Source organism: Urocitellus parryii, chromosome 2 (assembly GCF_045843805.1).
Source record: "Urocitellus parryii isolate mUroPar1 chromosome 2, mUroPar1.hap1, whole genome shotgun sequence".
Taxonomy (NCBI): domain Eukaryota; kingdom Metazoa; phylum Chordata; class Mammalia; order Rodentia; family Sciuridae; genus Urocitellus; species Urocitellus parryii.
The window spans coordinates 219,322,081-219,338,787 of NC_135532.1; the positions used below are offsets into that span (position 1 = coordinate 219,322,081).

At 35.7% G+C, this 16,707-nt stretch overlaps 1 protein-coding gene across 10 annotated transcripts in view; it reads left to right on the forward strand.

Moving 5' to 3' along the window:
* The window catches only part of Ttc3 (tetratricopeptide repeat domain 3), a 122,714-nt gene that overhangs the window by 25,037 nt on the left and 80,970 nt on the right, over nucleotides 1-16,707 (forward strand). For 9 of the 10 annotated variants that reach the window (XM_077795411.1, XM_077795406.1, XM_077795414.1 and 6 more), the window contains 2 exons: nucleotides 7,808-7,862; nucleotides 15,628-15,790. In XM_077795411.1, coding sequence (XP_077651537.1) covers nucleotides 7,808-7,862; nucleotides 15,628-15,790 — 218 coding nt within the window. Of the gene's footprint in view, nucleotides 1-312; nucleotides 427-7,807; nucleotides 7,863-15,627; nucleotides 15,791-16,707 lie in introns of those variants that run through there. The other variant, XM_077795413.1, reaches the window with a different exon arrangement.

Genomic DNA, 16,707 nt, shown 5'->3' on the forward strand with positions numbered 1-16,707 from the left:
CACTTATAAAACCTTCACAACCATGTGAGGTAGGTGCTGCTGCCTCTTTACACATAGAGAGCCCAAATAAAGGATACAAGGTATATGTGATGGAGCCAGTGTTTGAGTCCAGACAGCCTGGATGCAGAGTCTTTATTATTATTCACTATGGAAAGGTGACGATAGAGTAAAAAGGAAATGTGAAAGTTGATGATTTTTAAAAACAAATGATCCAAATAGTCAATAAACATTTATGAGGACATGATTATCCTTACATGACATGCAGATTAAAAACTACAAGTTTCTTTTTCATATCCATCAGATTGGCAAAAACTTAAAAACTTCGTAATACCAAGTGTTTGAGAGGATGTGGAACAAAGGAAACTTTCATACTCGGCTGGAGAAAGTGTAAATTGGTACAGTCACTTTGGAGAGAAATCTGACAAGGTGAAGATGTGCATATTCTGCAGCCCACTTCTAGGGTCATCCCTTCCAAACTCTCAATGTGTACTCAAGAAGATATGTACAAGCCTTCATATATAGCATTGTTTGTAAGAGTAAAGAAATGGAAACAACCTAAATGTCCATCAGTAGGGGAATGGATAAATAAATTATGGTATATTCATACAATGGAATTCTCAATGGCAGTTAAAATGAATGCAATGTTGGTGAAAAAAAGCAAGTTGCAGAATGATTTGTACAGTATGATGCCATTTATATAATGTTTAAAAACATGCAAAACAATATGCATATTCTTAATACAGAGAATGTATTAAAAATGTTTTAAAAATGCATGGGCATGTTAAACACCAGGGGAGTGGCTATCTCTGGGGGAAAAGGAGGGAAAATAATTAACACAGTGGATGTCAAGTGTAACAAACTTCTGCAAAAGAAGCTGAAGTAAATATGGCAAAATGTTAATTTCTTGCTAAGTTGGTACACAGTTGGTACATGGGTATTCATTATGTTAATGTTATTCTTTGTACTTTTATGTATACTTGAATTATTTGATAAAGTGTAATTAAAAGTGCACATAAGAGGGGAAAAGCCCAAAACAGTACTCCCTAAACATCAGGGGTAAAATAAGTGAAAAATTATCTTCAAAGGAAAGAAATATAAATATTTCAAGGCCAATGGCAGAGGGGAAAAAGCCTGAGATGAAGTATGAGTTGGGAAACAAATGGTTTGTTCAGAAATGGTCAAGGTATCTGTGATAGTGATTTTAATGTTAAAATAGTCATGCAGTTTGAAAATCAGAGCACCTTTGAATGGACGTAGTTGAAGCCAAGAGCCAATGAAAACCTGAGTCTGTGGATGTTGTGTTTGGGAAATGTGGAGATGGGGTTGGAGTGAGGGAGGGATGGGTGTGGGAAACTACGTTGCCTCTTGCTTCTCCTGTCTACTTCTCCCTCCTCCTGTGAAATCCTTTCAGGCTTAGGAATGTGTGTGGTGAGGGCCAGTGAGTCCCAGGATGCCCTCCGTGGATGAGATTCCCTTTTACTTTGGTTTTCTAAGAGCGCACTTTTCAAATACAATTTGCTAACTGCAGGGTATTATTATTATAATGACAGTTGTGATTGAAGTAACCAGAAACTTGTAGTTCAGAGAAGAATCAAGGAAAAGGAGTTGGGCATACCTGTAACTTTGGTAGCTAATGCAGCACATGCAATGTCTAGCAACAGGCCTTGCTCACTTGTCGTTTAATTTGTTCTCATGGGACTCCTACATGGAAAATTCAGATTCTTCTGCCGGAGGTATAATGAACAGTGCAAGAAATGTAATTGGAGAAAGGAAAAGCTTAGGCTTGAATGTTTTTTTAATTTACTTCAGAAAATCATGGAATTTTAAAAGTTGATATTTGACCTTTTGATATTAATTTATTTACTCAGGGCTGGGGATATAGCTCAGTTGGTAGAGTGCTTGCCTGTCATGCGTTCAATCCCCAGCACCACACACATAAAAGTTAATTTATTCATCATACAATGTTCCCTTTCATCAGATGCCAATTGTGATTAGTAACAGACTCCACCCTTGGCTATTTTTTCTGTTTTTTTTTTTTTTTTTTTTTTGTGAGACCAAAGGTATAAAGCAACTTAACTGTATGTTTCTGTGAGAATTAAAAAAATCGTGTGTGTATTTTCAGTGTGAATATGTTGGTTTGATGAATTATTCCTCATTCTCTCTTACTTGTATGGTTTCTATTTTTATTTAGAAGCTACTGAACTTGTTTTTGAAGAAAACAGTTTTTAGTCTTCTTTGGGGTATACCCCCTTTTTAAAAAGCAGAAACATGATGATAGTAAAAAATTGAGTAGAAAAGGGTACACTGAAATGTCTGCCCAACTCAGATCTATTCCCTAATCCCTCTCTTCATGTCCTTATGCATTTCCATAATGTCTTATGTCTTATGCCTGTAGAAATACTCATTATGTGGAACCACATGAAATAATTTTTGTAAATCCGAATATAGACAATTTTCACTTGGTTCAATGTAACATATCTTTTTTTAAAAAAAACATGGTGGGAACATAACTACACTGTGGTTGTACAGCTTACTTTTTTATATTTAAATCCAGGAGCTTGTTGCATATCAGTGTATTTAGAGATCTTCCTTGTTCTTTCTCGTGACTAAGTAGTATTTTAGTGAATGGATTACTCAAATAATCTATCAGTTTTTACGTATGCTTTGTTAGTATAGATTATTTTGTTTATAATTAGATTTATTAGGACATTGATTTTCAGTTTTAAATAATTAATTATAGGTCCATAATAAGTATCCTTTTACTTATGCTGTGTATCCAGGTACAAGTATATCTGTAGGATAAATTCCTGATAACTTTCTGTTACTTACAGAGCATATATAATTTTAAATTCAGATGCTTTTTTTTTTAAAAAATACTAGGGATTCAACCCAGGGGTGTTTTGCCACTGAGCTCCAATCCCCAGCTCTTTTTATTTTTTTATTTTGACATAGGGTCTTGCTAGTTCTGAGCCAGGCCTTGAGCATGTGGGATTATAGGCATTTGACATTGTGCCTGACCAGATACTAACTTTTGATTCAAAATGTATATGCTTATTCAACTAATGGTTATTAATCACTATATTTGACAGTGACTCTTACATATGAATCCTGCTTTTGTAGTTTAGTGGTAACATTAAGAAACTTGTGAAATAGTTATTATTTCTTTGTTGAGAAATGAGATTAAGGGGAGAAAGCCTGTGGCTCACGAAATTCTTGTATTTACATGTTGTACTTAGAGAGTCAGTAAATAGCATCTGTTCTGCACCCAAGTCTAGAATTAGTTAAGAGATGGTTGCAGAAAATGGGCTACTTTTAGTCACATGTCACCTTCATCACTGATAGAATCATTAGGATGAAGACCCTTAAGTCTGGTAGCTAAGTGACTTGTTATTAATTCAGAAACAGTCATGAATGGAACTGGCAAACCAGGATCCTGTTAACTTTAAGTCTGGAAGAAAAGGGGATCTGGTATCTGTCAGTTTTTTTTAAGGTCTTAGAGTGAGAAAAAAGGCTAAGCCACATATAATTAGTGCCTCCCATGCCCACCCCTGGGAAAAGTTAGGGGTAGAGAGAGGAGTGTTCCCGAGTAATTAGCAAAATATCATGGAAATTGGAAGAGGGAATAGGTACTTTTTCCTAATGTTATTTTAGGGCAAAATGTAGCATATTGTGTATATGAGGTAGTAGGGTGGTTGGAGAAATAAACATACTTTCCTATTTAATAGTAATTAGAATGCCTGAGCTAGAATAGGTTGTTACCCTCTATCTAGTATTCTGACCATGTTACATAGTTTCCAATAGTAAATAACTGTTTGTATCTTCCCATTGTCATCAATGTATGTTGCACGGTATTTCTGTTGCCAAAAGTCTCACCCATTCACCAGAGTGATTAGGGTTGCACTGGTTTGGATGAGCCGTAGCCCCATGTGATTTACTATGCTCACTTTGCTTTTATAGTAGGATCTGGCCACAATGGTAGTAAATGTGAAAATTTATAGTCAATATATATTCATATATTAGTAAAAATTTGGATATTTGTAGTATATGGTACAATTGTAATATTAATGTAATACAATTATAGTCATAGCATTAATTTAAAAGCATTCAGCCCTGATTCAACAAATTCTTGGGATTCTTTCAGAAAAATCTGGCTGATGTCAGAAATTAGCAAAAACACATAGTTCTTGTTTTATTAACAGTGGGCCAGAAATGTGAAGGCCTGGGATGGGAAGGGCTGTGTTGCATTTGTGGAACTGATAGTGTTCCAGGTGGCCTGAAGACAAAGGCGAGGGAGAGGTAATCTGGCACTAGACCTTGTAGGCTACGTCAAGGTTATTGGCTTTTAAAAGTGGTGAGAAAAAAGTAAAGGATTTTGTAGTAAGGGGAGACAGCACCATTAGTACAATGGGGAGAATGGATTTGAGGGGGATGCGGTATGGAAGTGGGTTGGGAGTCTGTTGTAGGACTGCAGGTCAGAGATGATGGCTTGGAGGAGGGTAATGCTAGTGGAAGTGGAAAATGGAAGGATTCAAGGTACTTTAAAGAGAAAGTTGACAGACATTGTCTGTGGTTTGGTGCAGGGATTTGAAGGAGAAGGCAATGATTAGAATTGGTCTAAGGTTTTTGTCTTAATGGTTTCTGGGCCCATTCATGACATTGGTCAGTCACTGGAAGATGAATACATTCATTGGAGGTAGAATTTGACTTCAAATTAAATTGAAGTACATGTGACACATCCATGGTAGTATATCATATAGCAGTGAGTTTTGTGGGTGTGGAACTCATGTTTGGGATAGTTGACCTAGATGATTTGAAGTTGTAGATATGGGTGAGATTGCTTAGGGAAGAAGGTCTCCATTTGAATTGCACAATGGAATCATTTGAGCTCTGAAGAAAGATTACCCAAAGATGCTAGGGTGTAGCTGATCTAGGGTCAAGTTTGGGCATTGGGCTTTTAGAATCTCCTCTGATAGTACTAATGTGTAAACAAGTTTGAGACCTGCTGGCCTTTAGTAGGTCTGAGACTAGAAGAGGAATCAGGATTGACCCTTGAGTAACACAAATAATCAGTCAAGAGAAGGACAAACCTATCTAGGAGACTATTAAGAAGTGGCTGGGGAGGTAGGTAGGAAACTAAGTGTGGTGTCATAGAAGTGAGAAAGAGTCGCCAGGGGAGTCTGTGGCTGCTGAGAAGCCAGTTAGTTCAATGGAATTTGGGTTTAGCAACATGAACATCATTTACTAGTAGATCTGTTAGTAGGAGTCTTGGAACAGAAGGTGGTTGGAGTGAGTAGAATAAAGTGAGAAGAAATGGAGACAGCTAGCATAGGTAACTTGTAAACTTGCTGGGGGAGAGACTGAAGTTTAAGAGATGTGCCATTAGATTAAGATATTTTCGGCTTCAGAAAACAAACTGAGGCAAATGGTGTAAATGGTGAAGAAAACAATCTCATTCACAAGTTCAAAAAGAAGGTGGTTCTAAGATTATTGAACAGTGTAATCAGAGACCTGTTTTCTTCCAGCCTTAGAGTGTCACTTGGTCCTCGGGCTGTCCCTTCAGGATGGCAGAGTGGCTGTTGTGGCTCAGACATCAAACCAGATAATGGTCTCCAACAGAAAAAAAAGAGTTTTTCTTTGTAGGTGGTTTTTTTTTTTTTTTTTTTTTTAAGATCTTAATACATGTTTTCAGAGACCAAACAATTGAAACCACCCACATCACAGACCCAGTACCTAAGAAGTCCCCCTTGTTTCTCCTTCCAGTCACTACCCAAGTCCTTCCCCTGTATTACTACTATTCTGACTTCCAGAGGTTAGTTTTGCCTGTCTTTGTGCAATTACAAATGGAATTGCATACTATGTGCTCTTCTGTGTTTGACTTTCAGCATTCTTTTTGAGATCCATATTGTTGCATGTAGTTGTAAAAGTGTTCATCTATTGCATGAATATACCATGTTTTATCCATTCTATTGTCGATGGGCATTTTGGTAGTTTCTAGTATTTGGCTTTTACAGATAGTGTTGTAAATGTATGTATCCATTTTTGTTAAAGTGTATAATCGAGGACTTGAATTGCTGGGACAGAAGGTATGCTTGTATTTAGCCTTAATGCATAGTTTCCTATGTGGTTTTATCACTTTATGGTCTTACTGGCAACATGTGAATTTCAGTTCCATGTCCTCACCAGCACTTATCATTTTGCATCTTTCATTTTAGATATTTTGGTGGGAGTATATAGCACTGTAATTTTAATTTGCATTTCTATAATTCAAGTAAGGATATTTAAGTTGAGTATTTTTCCATATGCTTATTGACTATTTGGATATTCTCATGGTCTTTTGCTCGATTTTTATTTTTCCTAGGTTGAATATCTTATTCATTTGTGGGAGTTTTTTTGTATTGTTTTGTATTCTGGATGAGTCCTTGGTCAGACTTGTGTTGCAGATGTCTTCTCAGTACCTTTTCATTCTTGATGTTTTCACTGAGAAGTTATTAATTTTAATATAGTAGGTTCTATTAATTATTTCCTTTATGGTAAGTGCTTTTTGTTTGTAGTCTTTGCTTACTCCAAAGCCACCAAGGTGTACTCTGTTTCTTCTACAATTTTAACTTTGATAATTAGATCTGCAAGCCTTCTGAAGTTGATTTTTGTATTTCATGTGAGGTAGGGTTCAAAATTCATATGAATGTCCAATTGACCCAGCACCATTTCTTAAAAAAGTATTATTTTCTCCATGCACTGCAGTGTCACTTTGTCATAAATCAGGTGATTGTGTCAAATCCATTCCTGGTTTCTCTTTTGTTTTCTGTTGGTTAAGTTGTCTTACATACTTTTTAATTTTTTTTTTCTTTTTTGTATATAGCCTTTTACTAGGAATTGATATCTGGTGGTATGATACCTAGTTTGGGTCTTCTTTATAATCTCTTTTTAAGAATAATGAATTAATATGTGTGAATACAAAATGATAAACCAGTGAATTTTAAACCAGATAAATAGGGGAGTAGGAAAAAGAGAAAGCAGGCAAATCAATGAGTTAGACCCCCTGAGAAGATAGTAGGAAATAGTTTAACCAGTAAGAGTTGGATGCCCTCACAAGTGGATTTAGGAGTTTGACAGTTCTGAGCGATGCTAAGTTTTGCCAAAGGGGTGTGATGGTAGATGACTGAGTTGAGGTATGGGAGGTTGTTGAAGGTAAGCCAGGCAACTGAGAGACTGAGTATGCATATACTGATGTTTACATTTTCTAACTTAGCATCTACCTCAAAACAGCTAGAAAAGAAAGAATTTTTATCTTCATTTTACAGTTGAGAAGGTGGGTTCAGGGATATTAATGACTTCTTTAAGGCCCCAGGAGAATTAGCAGTTGAATTGGACTTAACTTAGGCCTTCTGTTCAGGAATGCATGCTCTGTTCCTATAGCTTAGCTAACAAGACCTGGGAGTTAAAATTTTGGCTACAGAAGTCTTATTATTGAAAGGCAAAATTATTGCACGCAAATATACAAATTTTTAGTTATGCATAGGTAAGATGTTGATACGATATATGCAGGAAATACTCCAGAAATGCTGAAAATACTTATTCCTGGGTTGTTGTGATTGTGACTCTGGGTGACTTTTCCCCTTTGTTTTACTTTTCTGTATTTTCCAAATTTCCTATAATGGACGTATATTTTGTGGATTTTAAAAAATTATTATTTGACTAAATGATATACATGGAAAATTCAGAACATAAAAATAGCAATATATAGTACTTTTACAAAAATAAAAGAATGGAGATGTTTAAATATTTTATTTTTTCTTTTTCTGTTTAGAAATGCACTTGGTGATGGAAAGAGAGCCATTATTTTGAAGAGCACTTGGCCAAAGGTAGGTTTCTTTTGTATTTTTACTTTGAGCCAGTAATACTATATATTTTTGTGAGAATTAATATATGGGATGTGTATTTATATGTAAAAGTGCTGGATGAAATTATCAAGAATAGGAAAGGGGATGCTTCAGTTCCACTACCACTATGGGGATTTGGCAGTAGCTGTGAGAGGCTGAGAATGTGTGTGTGCCAGCATGAGGTGTCCTGGAGAGCATAGAGGGACTGTAGCAATTGAGAGGTAATATCTGCAAGTGATAGGTGTGCCTAAATGTGAGAAATGAAACTTTAAAACTTTTAAGGAACTATAGGAAAGCATTTATCCTTTCTTTTTTTGGTGCCAGGAATGGAACCCAGGGCCTTCCTCATGCTAGTATATGCTCTACCACTGAGCTGCACCCCAGCCTTTGGATTTCTTAAGTAACACACAATGTATAAATCAGTGTGAAATAAACCACATTGATATAATTTTCTACATCACACTTAAAAACTTATATACATAAAAGATATGAATGAAATAAGCAGGAGGAGATCATTTGTTCATCAATAATTTATGTAACTAATAGGATTTATATATAATTGATAGGATTGTATTGCGAATATGTAGAGAACTCCTAGAATAAATAAAAACCCAGTAGAAAAAGGGCCAGTGAAACAAATAATTTCATACAAGAAACCCTGATTGGCTAGTAGAAATAAGAAACTTGAAAATCTGTTTCCTAGTAATTAGACTTGTGGGGGATTGGTACAAAGATAGAAAAATGAAACCAATAGAGAAAAATAGAGGGCCTCTAAGAGAAAGACACACCTATAGATGAGTAAATAAAGCAATGCAATAGTGTTGGGATCCTTCACACTGGCAAAAATTAAAGAGACTGAGGGTCCAGAGTATTGGTACTGAGTGTCTAGTAACAGGAACCCTCTATAAACTGATGGAGGTGTGAATTGCTTACAACCAACTTGGAGAGCACCCTGATGTGCATACCTCATAATTACTTGATTTTACACTAACAATTACTCCATTTCACATGTGTCAAACTAGAAAATTTCTTACATAATATATAGTGTCAGTCATTGTGGCCTTGTTTTAATTGCATCAAGTCTCAAATACTTAAAGGTCCATTGATAAAGCAGTGGATGAGTTGGTATTTTTACTTGATCAGAGTTATTACTCTGATCTGTTTAATCTGTTCCCATCTTGAACACCCTTCATTCCTCAAACCTCATTCCTGCTACTCTCTCTGAATTGGCCCCTGGGCTCCTCACTGTTGCTCCCATCAGGCCAGGCCCATTTCATTCTGTTTTTGCTCTTTCCTCTGCCTCAGACAATTTCCCCCTAGAACATAGCTAGCTCCCTTATTTTCTTTCATTCTTTATAGAACATCCTTTTCTCAATGAAACCTTCCCTGGCCATCTTATTAAAATGCAAACCCTGCTCCTTTGAGACATTTCCTGTCTTCTTTCCCTTTTTTCCTCTTAGCATTTGGCATATTATTGAAAATATTGTTACACTATTCAATATTGTTACATTATTTATTTATATTGTTTATTGTGACTTCCAGTGTAATGTGGGCTTTACAGGGAAAGGCTTTTTCGTCTGTTTGGTTTGCTCTTAAATCTGGACTGTCTGACAAGTTGCCTGGTTCATAGCAGGCACTCAGGAGTAGTATTTGTTGACTTAGTAAATGAGTAGTTGAATATTAGATTGTAGTTGACTGGCATATCAATATTTATGGATTTGAAAAACAACATGAAATGAAAAAATAAATGAAAGCCCAATACCCATGATAGTGTTTGCATTTGGACAGTCAGGGAGGGAAAGGAGATTGAAGAGATTCCAAAGCAGCCATATTGATATTATTGCCTTTCTCTTATTAAAAGAGAATTTGGCCAGGCACAGTGGTGCAGCACGCCTGTAATCCCAGCAGCTCAGGAGGCTGAGATAGGAGGATCGTGAGTTCTAAGCCAACCTCAGCAAAAGTGAGGTGCTAGGCAACTCAGTGAGACCCTGTTTCTAAATAAAATACAAAATAGGGCTGGGATGTGGCTCAGTGATTGAGTATCCCTGAGTTCACTCCCCAGTACCAACAATAACAACAACAACAACAAAAAGAGAATCTGAGCAAATATAACAAAATGTTATAATATTATAAATGTTATAAAAACAAAATTCTGGGTGTTTATTACATTATTCTCTGTATTTTTCCAATTTGTAAAAATATTCAAAAAGTTTTTCAGAGTAAAGATTCAAATAAGACACACAAAGGCACATGTCTTTCATACTGTATTCCTGATTTTACATAATTTTAAAAAAATTACAGTGAGTAGGGCCTTAGAGAATTACTCTCATTCATGCTTCCATTACTGCTTTGCAGATAGACTTCATTAAATTCTTTGCAGGACCTAATTTTATTTTGTTTAGTGTTGTTAAAATTATATTTTTTCTTTATATTCTAATTTGCTATGATAAAAAAAGAGAAAGTACAGAAGGTTGTGAAGTAAAAGGGAAGACTCAGCCTGGGAACCTTTTAAAGATGTTCTTACCCTCCCCTAAAGTTACAATTTAGGCAGCCTAGGAGTGTATCTAGTGGTCTGGAGATGGTGAAGTTTTCCAGGTGGACTTCTACATCTAAGTTTTTGAGTTATTTTTTAAATGTCTAATTTTATGCATCAAGAAATTGAGTTCAACGGATGTGAAGTGACTTTTCAAGGTGTCATTGCAAGTGAAGGATGCAACTGGATGGCACTTGCATTAGAGGGTGATAAATTTGTTGGTATTTCCATTATGAGTCATTCTTTTGCTTGAAACAGTATCTTTGCTGATGACTACACCTTGCATTTTGTGGGTACTCTATAAATATTTGTAGAACAAATGAATTGATAATGTTCTGAATACTGAAACCCAGTCTATGATACTGGTTTTCCAGAGATACCTCTTGCAAATTTTAATCTATTATCAAATTTAGGGAAGAATATTAAGGCTTTCTGAATTATTTTGAAGACTTTCATAGAGTGTTCCTGGTTTGGTTTCTCAGACAAAATATTTACTAATTTTTAAGTTGGGATGTTTTATGATATGTCATATGATTGCAAAAAATTTGCATAGATTAAAAAAATACAACCACTAGTTAAGTATTCACAAAATTCGGTAACTATATATGTAAGCTATTTTTCCTTTTTATTTTACCAGATAGAAATATTCATTGAAGAATATTTTTACTTCAAAAGCTAAAATAGAGCATGCATCTAGGCATGGTGGCATACACTTATGATCTCAGAGACTCAGGAGGCTGAAGCAGGGGGATGACAAGTTTGAGGCCAGCCTCAGCAACTTAGTGTGAGCCCCTGAGCAAATTAGCAAGACTGAATCTCAAAATTAAAAATAAAAAGGGCTGGGAATGTGGTTCAGTAGTTAAACCCCCTGAGGCCCCTAGTGCCCAAAAAAAAAAAAAAAAAGGAGAGCGTGCAAGGTGCGTTCTTTACTTTTCTAAGAATGTTTTGTTTGAGAAGTATGAGCCCAAGTCTGTGGGGTCACAGCTCTAAGATATAAGCCTGTAGAGGCAGGTACTTTCCATTTCTGCATGAGAATGGGCCATTTTTGCTTCCTTTGGTTCAGATAGGGGCGACTACTAGAGAGTCACCTGTCTCTAGACTTACTTTCAGGCTTGAGAGAGGATGAGTCATTGTGCTTTAAAAAATGAGAAATTTTATGGTATAGTCAATAGAGAAATGTTAATGTTTCTGTGCGTATTGTGTTTTGCTGTAGTTTACAAGATACAAAATAATAGACTCACTAAAGTCCTCAAGAGACAGAGTTCTGAAGGGTATGTTAGATTCTTGTTTGTGAACGATAGAAACCTGACTCAGGTCCTTGGTGTAGGTAGTAGAGAGAATCTGTAGGCTGTTGTACCTGAGAAGTCTAGGGGTTGGCTTCAGTGGTGGCTGGGCAAGAGCTGTGTGTGTCCTTTTGTTTCTCAGCTGTGTTTCCCTGTTTTGTCAGTTTCATATTTCGTTCTTTTTTCTCTTTTCTGTTTGATTTTACAAAGTTTTTTTTTTTCTGTATCTTCAAGTTCATGGATATTTTCATCTATAATGTTTCATTTGCCTTTCTTAACATTCAGGTTTTTTCATCTTAAATACTTTAATTTTTATCTCTAGAAATTAAATTTGGGTCTTATGTTTCATGTCTCTACTTCTACAACGAATGGAATGTGATTATAGCAACTGTTGTAATATCCTGAATTCCATCATCTGTGTCATTTATGGGCTTCCAGTTGATTGATTTTTCTCACTCTAGAACACATTTCCTTTCTTTGCATACCTGGTCATTTTTATTGGAATTCAACATTGTGAATGTTACTTTGTTTAGTGCTGCATATCTTTGGTTTTCTCTGATTACCTTTGAGCTTTGTTTTGGAATACAGTGAAATAACATACAAGTGGGTTAGTTTTTAATAATCTTGTTTTAAGCTCTATTATGTGGGGCCATAGTGTCATTAACCTAAGGCTAACTTTTTCCTTCACTACTGAGGCAAAACTTTCTGAGGACTTAATGCTCCCTGAATTCTGACATTTTCCACTCAGGTTTGTGGGTGTAGCATTACTGTATGAGTCCGACTCTTGTACTGTTAGCCTTTCTGATAGCTCTTTCCCTGATAGAGAGCTCTTCCCACAGACATGTGCTGACGTGCTCAGCTGAAGACCCATTGAGGACTCCTTGAAGTTCTCTCGGCAGCTCTCCCCTCTATGGTCCTTGCTTCATGAACTCAAGCTTGCCTTATCCTGCCTCCCACCTCTCTCTCCTTAGCTGAGAGAGACTGCCAGTCTTTGAGTAGTGACTTTTTCCTGGGCTGAGGGTTTGTCTCAGTAAGCTGGAGCAGTCTTAAGTCTTACTTTGTGTGTTTCCCTTCTCTCAAGGATCACTCAAGTTTTCTTGCCCAGTGTCCAGTGTTTTATAAGCCAGGGAATCATATCTTTTTTGTTTTTAAAATTCATTTTAGGCAGGATGGTAAATCTGGTCTCTGTTACTCCATCTTGGCCAGAAGAGGAAGTTTGAGCATAGGTTCTTGTGGCTTCATTTAAAAAAAGACTTTTACTTACATGATTTTATTCTCTTTTATTGCTGAGTAAAATTCTGTTGTGTATATATGCCACATTTTTGTTATCCATTCATCCACTGAAGGGCATCTAGGTTGGCTCCACAGTTTAGCTATTGTGAATTGTGCTGCTATAATGCTAAGTGAAGTTAACCAATCCCCAAAAAACTAATGCTGAATGTTTTCTCTGATATAAGAAGGTTGACTCATAATGGGGTAGGGAAGGGGAGCATGGGAGGAATAGATGAATTCTAGATACAGCAGAGGGGTGGGAGGGCAAGGGAGGGGGCAGGGGATTAGCAAGGATGGTGGAATGTGATAGATATCATTATCTAAAGTACATGTATGAAGACACAAATTGGTGTCAACATACTTTATATACAACCAGATATTTGAAAAATTGTGCTATATATGTGTAATAAGAATTGTAATGCATTTCACTGTCATTTATTATTATTTTTAAATCACTCAATTAAAAAAAAAGAAATATACTCTGTCGCTATTGAGATAATATACACAGGATAAAGTTTTAATCATTGGGAATAAGTAATGATCCTTCAATATGAGGGATGAACTGACAATTTCCGTCTCCAATTATCTTCTAAATTAAGTGATTTTTATCAGAAAGTGACTGCATACCATATATACACCAATGCACAGGCAGAAGCATGTCATACATGAAAAAAACAAGAAAGAATAGAACAACTATAGGCCTTTGCTTGGCTGTGTATGGACATTCCACTCTAGATGTGCCCTGATCGTCTCTAAACTTTACAGTTATATATATAGAAAGTAAAGCATATTCACATTAAAAAAAAAAAAACTTTGTAGTAGGAGCCCCAAACCAATATCCGTCATAGCTATTAATTCTAATGAGAAGAAACCCCTGTCAGTATCTATATAATAAGCCTAAGGCTCAGGCTGATTTCAGTTGGGTCATGTGTCCCAGCGTGGATCAGTTACAGTGACCTGGGAAGTGGTATGTTTCCACTGACCAGTCAGAGCCGCTATCCCTTGTTGGGATGGCGCACTAAAACTGATAGTACTGCCATGCCATATCTCTGAGGAGTGGGAAATGTTTACCCCTAGGTGAGGGGATGCTAGACCAACAGATAGTAGGGAATGTCCATATATGATAGAGAATGAGAGTGTCAAAGAAGAACAAAAATTTTTATGGTAATTGGGTTCAAGAAACTGAGATACTTTAATCTGAGCTTCATTAAGCTTCAGCACAGGGGGCTGGATAAACCGCTTTCTCAACCAGCAGAAGTTACATGGGGTCCAGGGAAAAAGATCCAATAGGTGGTGAGAATAGTAGGGGAAAAGAAGAAAGTATTCACTATAAGTTTAGCAGGTATGTTTTATGATCTAACATTATTTCTATTCTGTGTTTTATTTTTTTAAATGTAGTATTCTGAACTTGAAAGTTGACAAATATCTAGTGGTAGGATTTTCTACCTTTTAGTATATATGAGAGGTCCTCTTATACTGCAGGTGTCAGGAAACAGGACTTCTACCCTCTAAGGGGAAGCAGAGTTTAATGAAATGCATAGTCTTTAGAATAAAATCTTCAGAATTCGTAGGTCCACAAGAACACAGTACTGACTCTGAATAAACGTGCCAGTGATTCTTTTAGCAAAAAACTACTCCTTTTTAAAAGGTTCACTTATTTTTGATTTTTCCACTTAAAGCGTTCACTTATTTTGATTTTTCTCCTGGGTTCTCATCTAATCAGAATGTTCTTTGTAAAATGTATAGTAAGTAGGAAGGAGATCTGGACTAGGTATCATAAAATCATTGTTCTTTAGTTTGTTTGTAACTGTGACTTGAGGCCAAGTTCTGGCCTGTTTTTTTCTGGTAGATTGTCTCTCTAGAGGAGACATGGTACCTAAAATGGAAGTTTGATTTGTGAATAACTGGAAGCCGGGTTAGCTAAATTAGCCCCAGGTTTGATATTATTCGCTTTCTAGACTAAGATGTTAGATATAATGGATTTTCCAAATATTGGAGTCAGTAAGGATTTGGGTTCTATAGCAAAAAACAAAAACAAAAAGCCAAAACCTTACCACTTGAATTGAGAATAAAGTCAGTGATTTTTGGACCTTTTCTTAAAGCTAGGAACTACACTTACAGATAAAATAAAAGCTGATTGAAGGGGAGAGATGGAGAGAAGAGTTAGCCTGACTACACCTGTTATTTGAGCCTGTGTTCTTGGAGGTGCTGGGAATGCTGCCCAAGCTGGTTGCTCCTTCCAGCTCCAAAATCTTGATTTCCAAAGTGTAGGGCACATCATGAGTTAGTGAATATTATTGCCTTAAAGTATTTTTTAAAAATTTGTTTCTTATAATGAATTACTTTTATTCACAAAATACTGTGTTTAGTACTTTATTAGTAAAATATAACAGAAGTTAAATACTTCACTGGGGTACCAAAATCTCTTAAGCAAAAATATTTATCTCTAGTTAATTGTTAAAAATCACTTGCCTATTCATAACATTCCACTAATTCATTAGTTTTATTTCTTGAGGTGTTAACATTTTTATTTATTTTTCATGATAGGGGCCTGATCTAACATTTTAATTAATTCATTTTCAAACAATATTTTTCCTTACCTATTATTTAATTTAAGCATATTTTTGAGAAAAAAATTAAATTTATCTTTTTGGAACAGGGTCATTATCGTTATTGTGCTGCTCTTTCTATGCTGGGGGAATATGACTGGGCCCTGCAAGCAAACATAAAAGCTCAAAAACTCTGTAAAAATGACCCTGAGGGAATCAAGGATCTAATTCAGCAGCATGTAAAGTTACAAAAACAAATAGAAGACCTACAAGGTATTTCACCTAAGATTCTTTTGGTTACAGTTGAATTCCCTTTAAAGTTTCAAAGGTGGGTTTCTTGGATTAACAGAGGATCATAAATCAGTTCTCAGATGATTTGTGCTTATTTTGTTATGTTATCTTCAAGTTACTTACGTTTTCTATATCTTTCTGTGTAGAGTTAGTAATATGTTCCATTAGGTTATTATACATGATTTGTATTTTTTATTTGAAACAGCCAGTAACCAAATTATTATTTATTCTTCTATAGAAAAATATTCTTTTCAGAAATTTTGAATAAAATAAATGCTTTTGAAAGGAAATTGTGTAAAACTTTTCATCATTTAAGTTATTTCTAAAAGAAAAGGCCCTTCAAAAGAGTTGCTTAATTTGTTTGCACCAAGTTTGCAAATAATTCTATAGCATGTTGAATGAACATCTATAATCAGAAATTGGCTGTGCAGGCTAGGACTTGTAAATTTCTATTCTTCAACCTTGTTTTCTGTACTTAGTCATTTTTCTTTCTCAGTGCTTGAAAAAATTTCTTTACACTTTGAGTATCTAGGTCTTTCCTTTTTTTTTTTTTCTTTTTTTTTCTTCTTTGGATATTCAGTGTCTATGGAGCTGAGCTGAGCAGTTTTGTAAGTAGCAGATATTGTCATCCAGCTGTTAACAAGATTCTTAGATTGTGAGCTCCTTGAAGACAGGTATCATCTCTGATTCAAATCAATGTATTGCTGTCATCTTGTCAGTAATCACATGCAGTGGGATGTCAGACATGGTGTACAACAGTTTGTTGGCACCATTCTGAAATTACTGACTTCTAGAATTGTAAAATTGTTTTGATTTATTTTTCAACTTTCTAAAGTTGTTTGATGCTCTTAACTCAGCTTAAAGGAAATTTGAAAATCTTTTGAAGTCTGTGTTGCCAA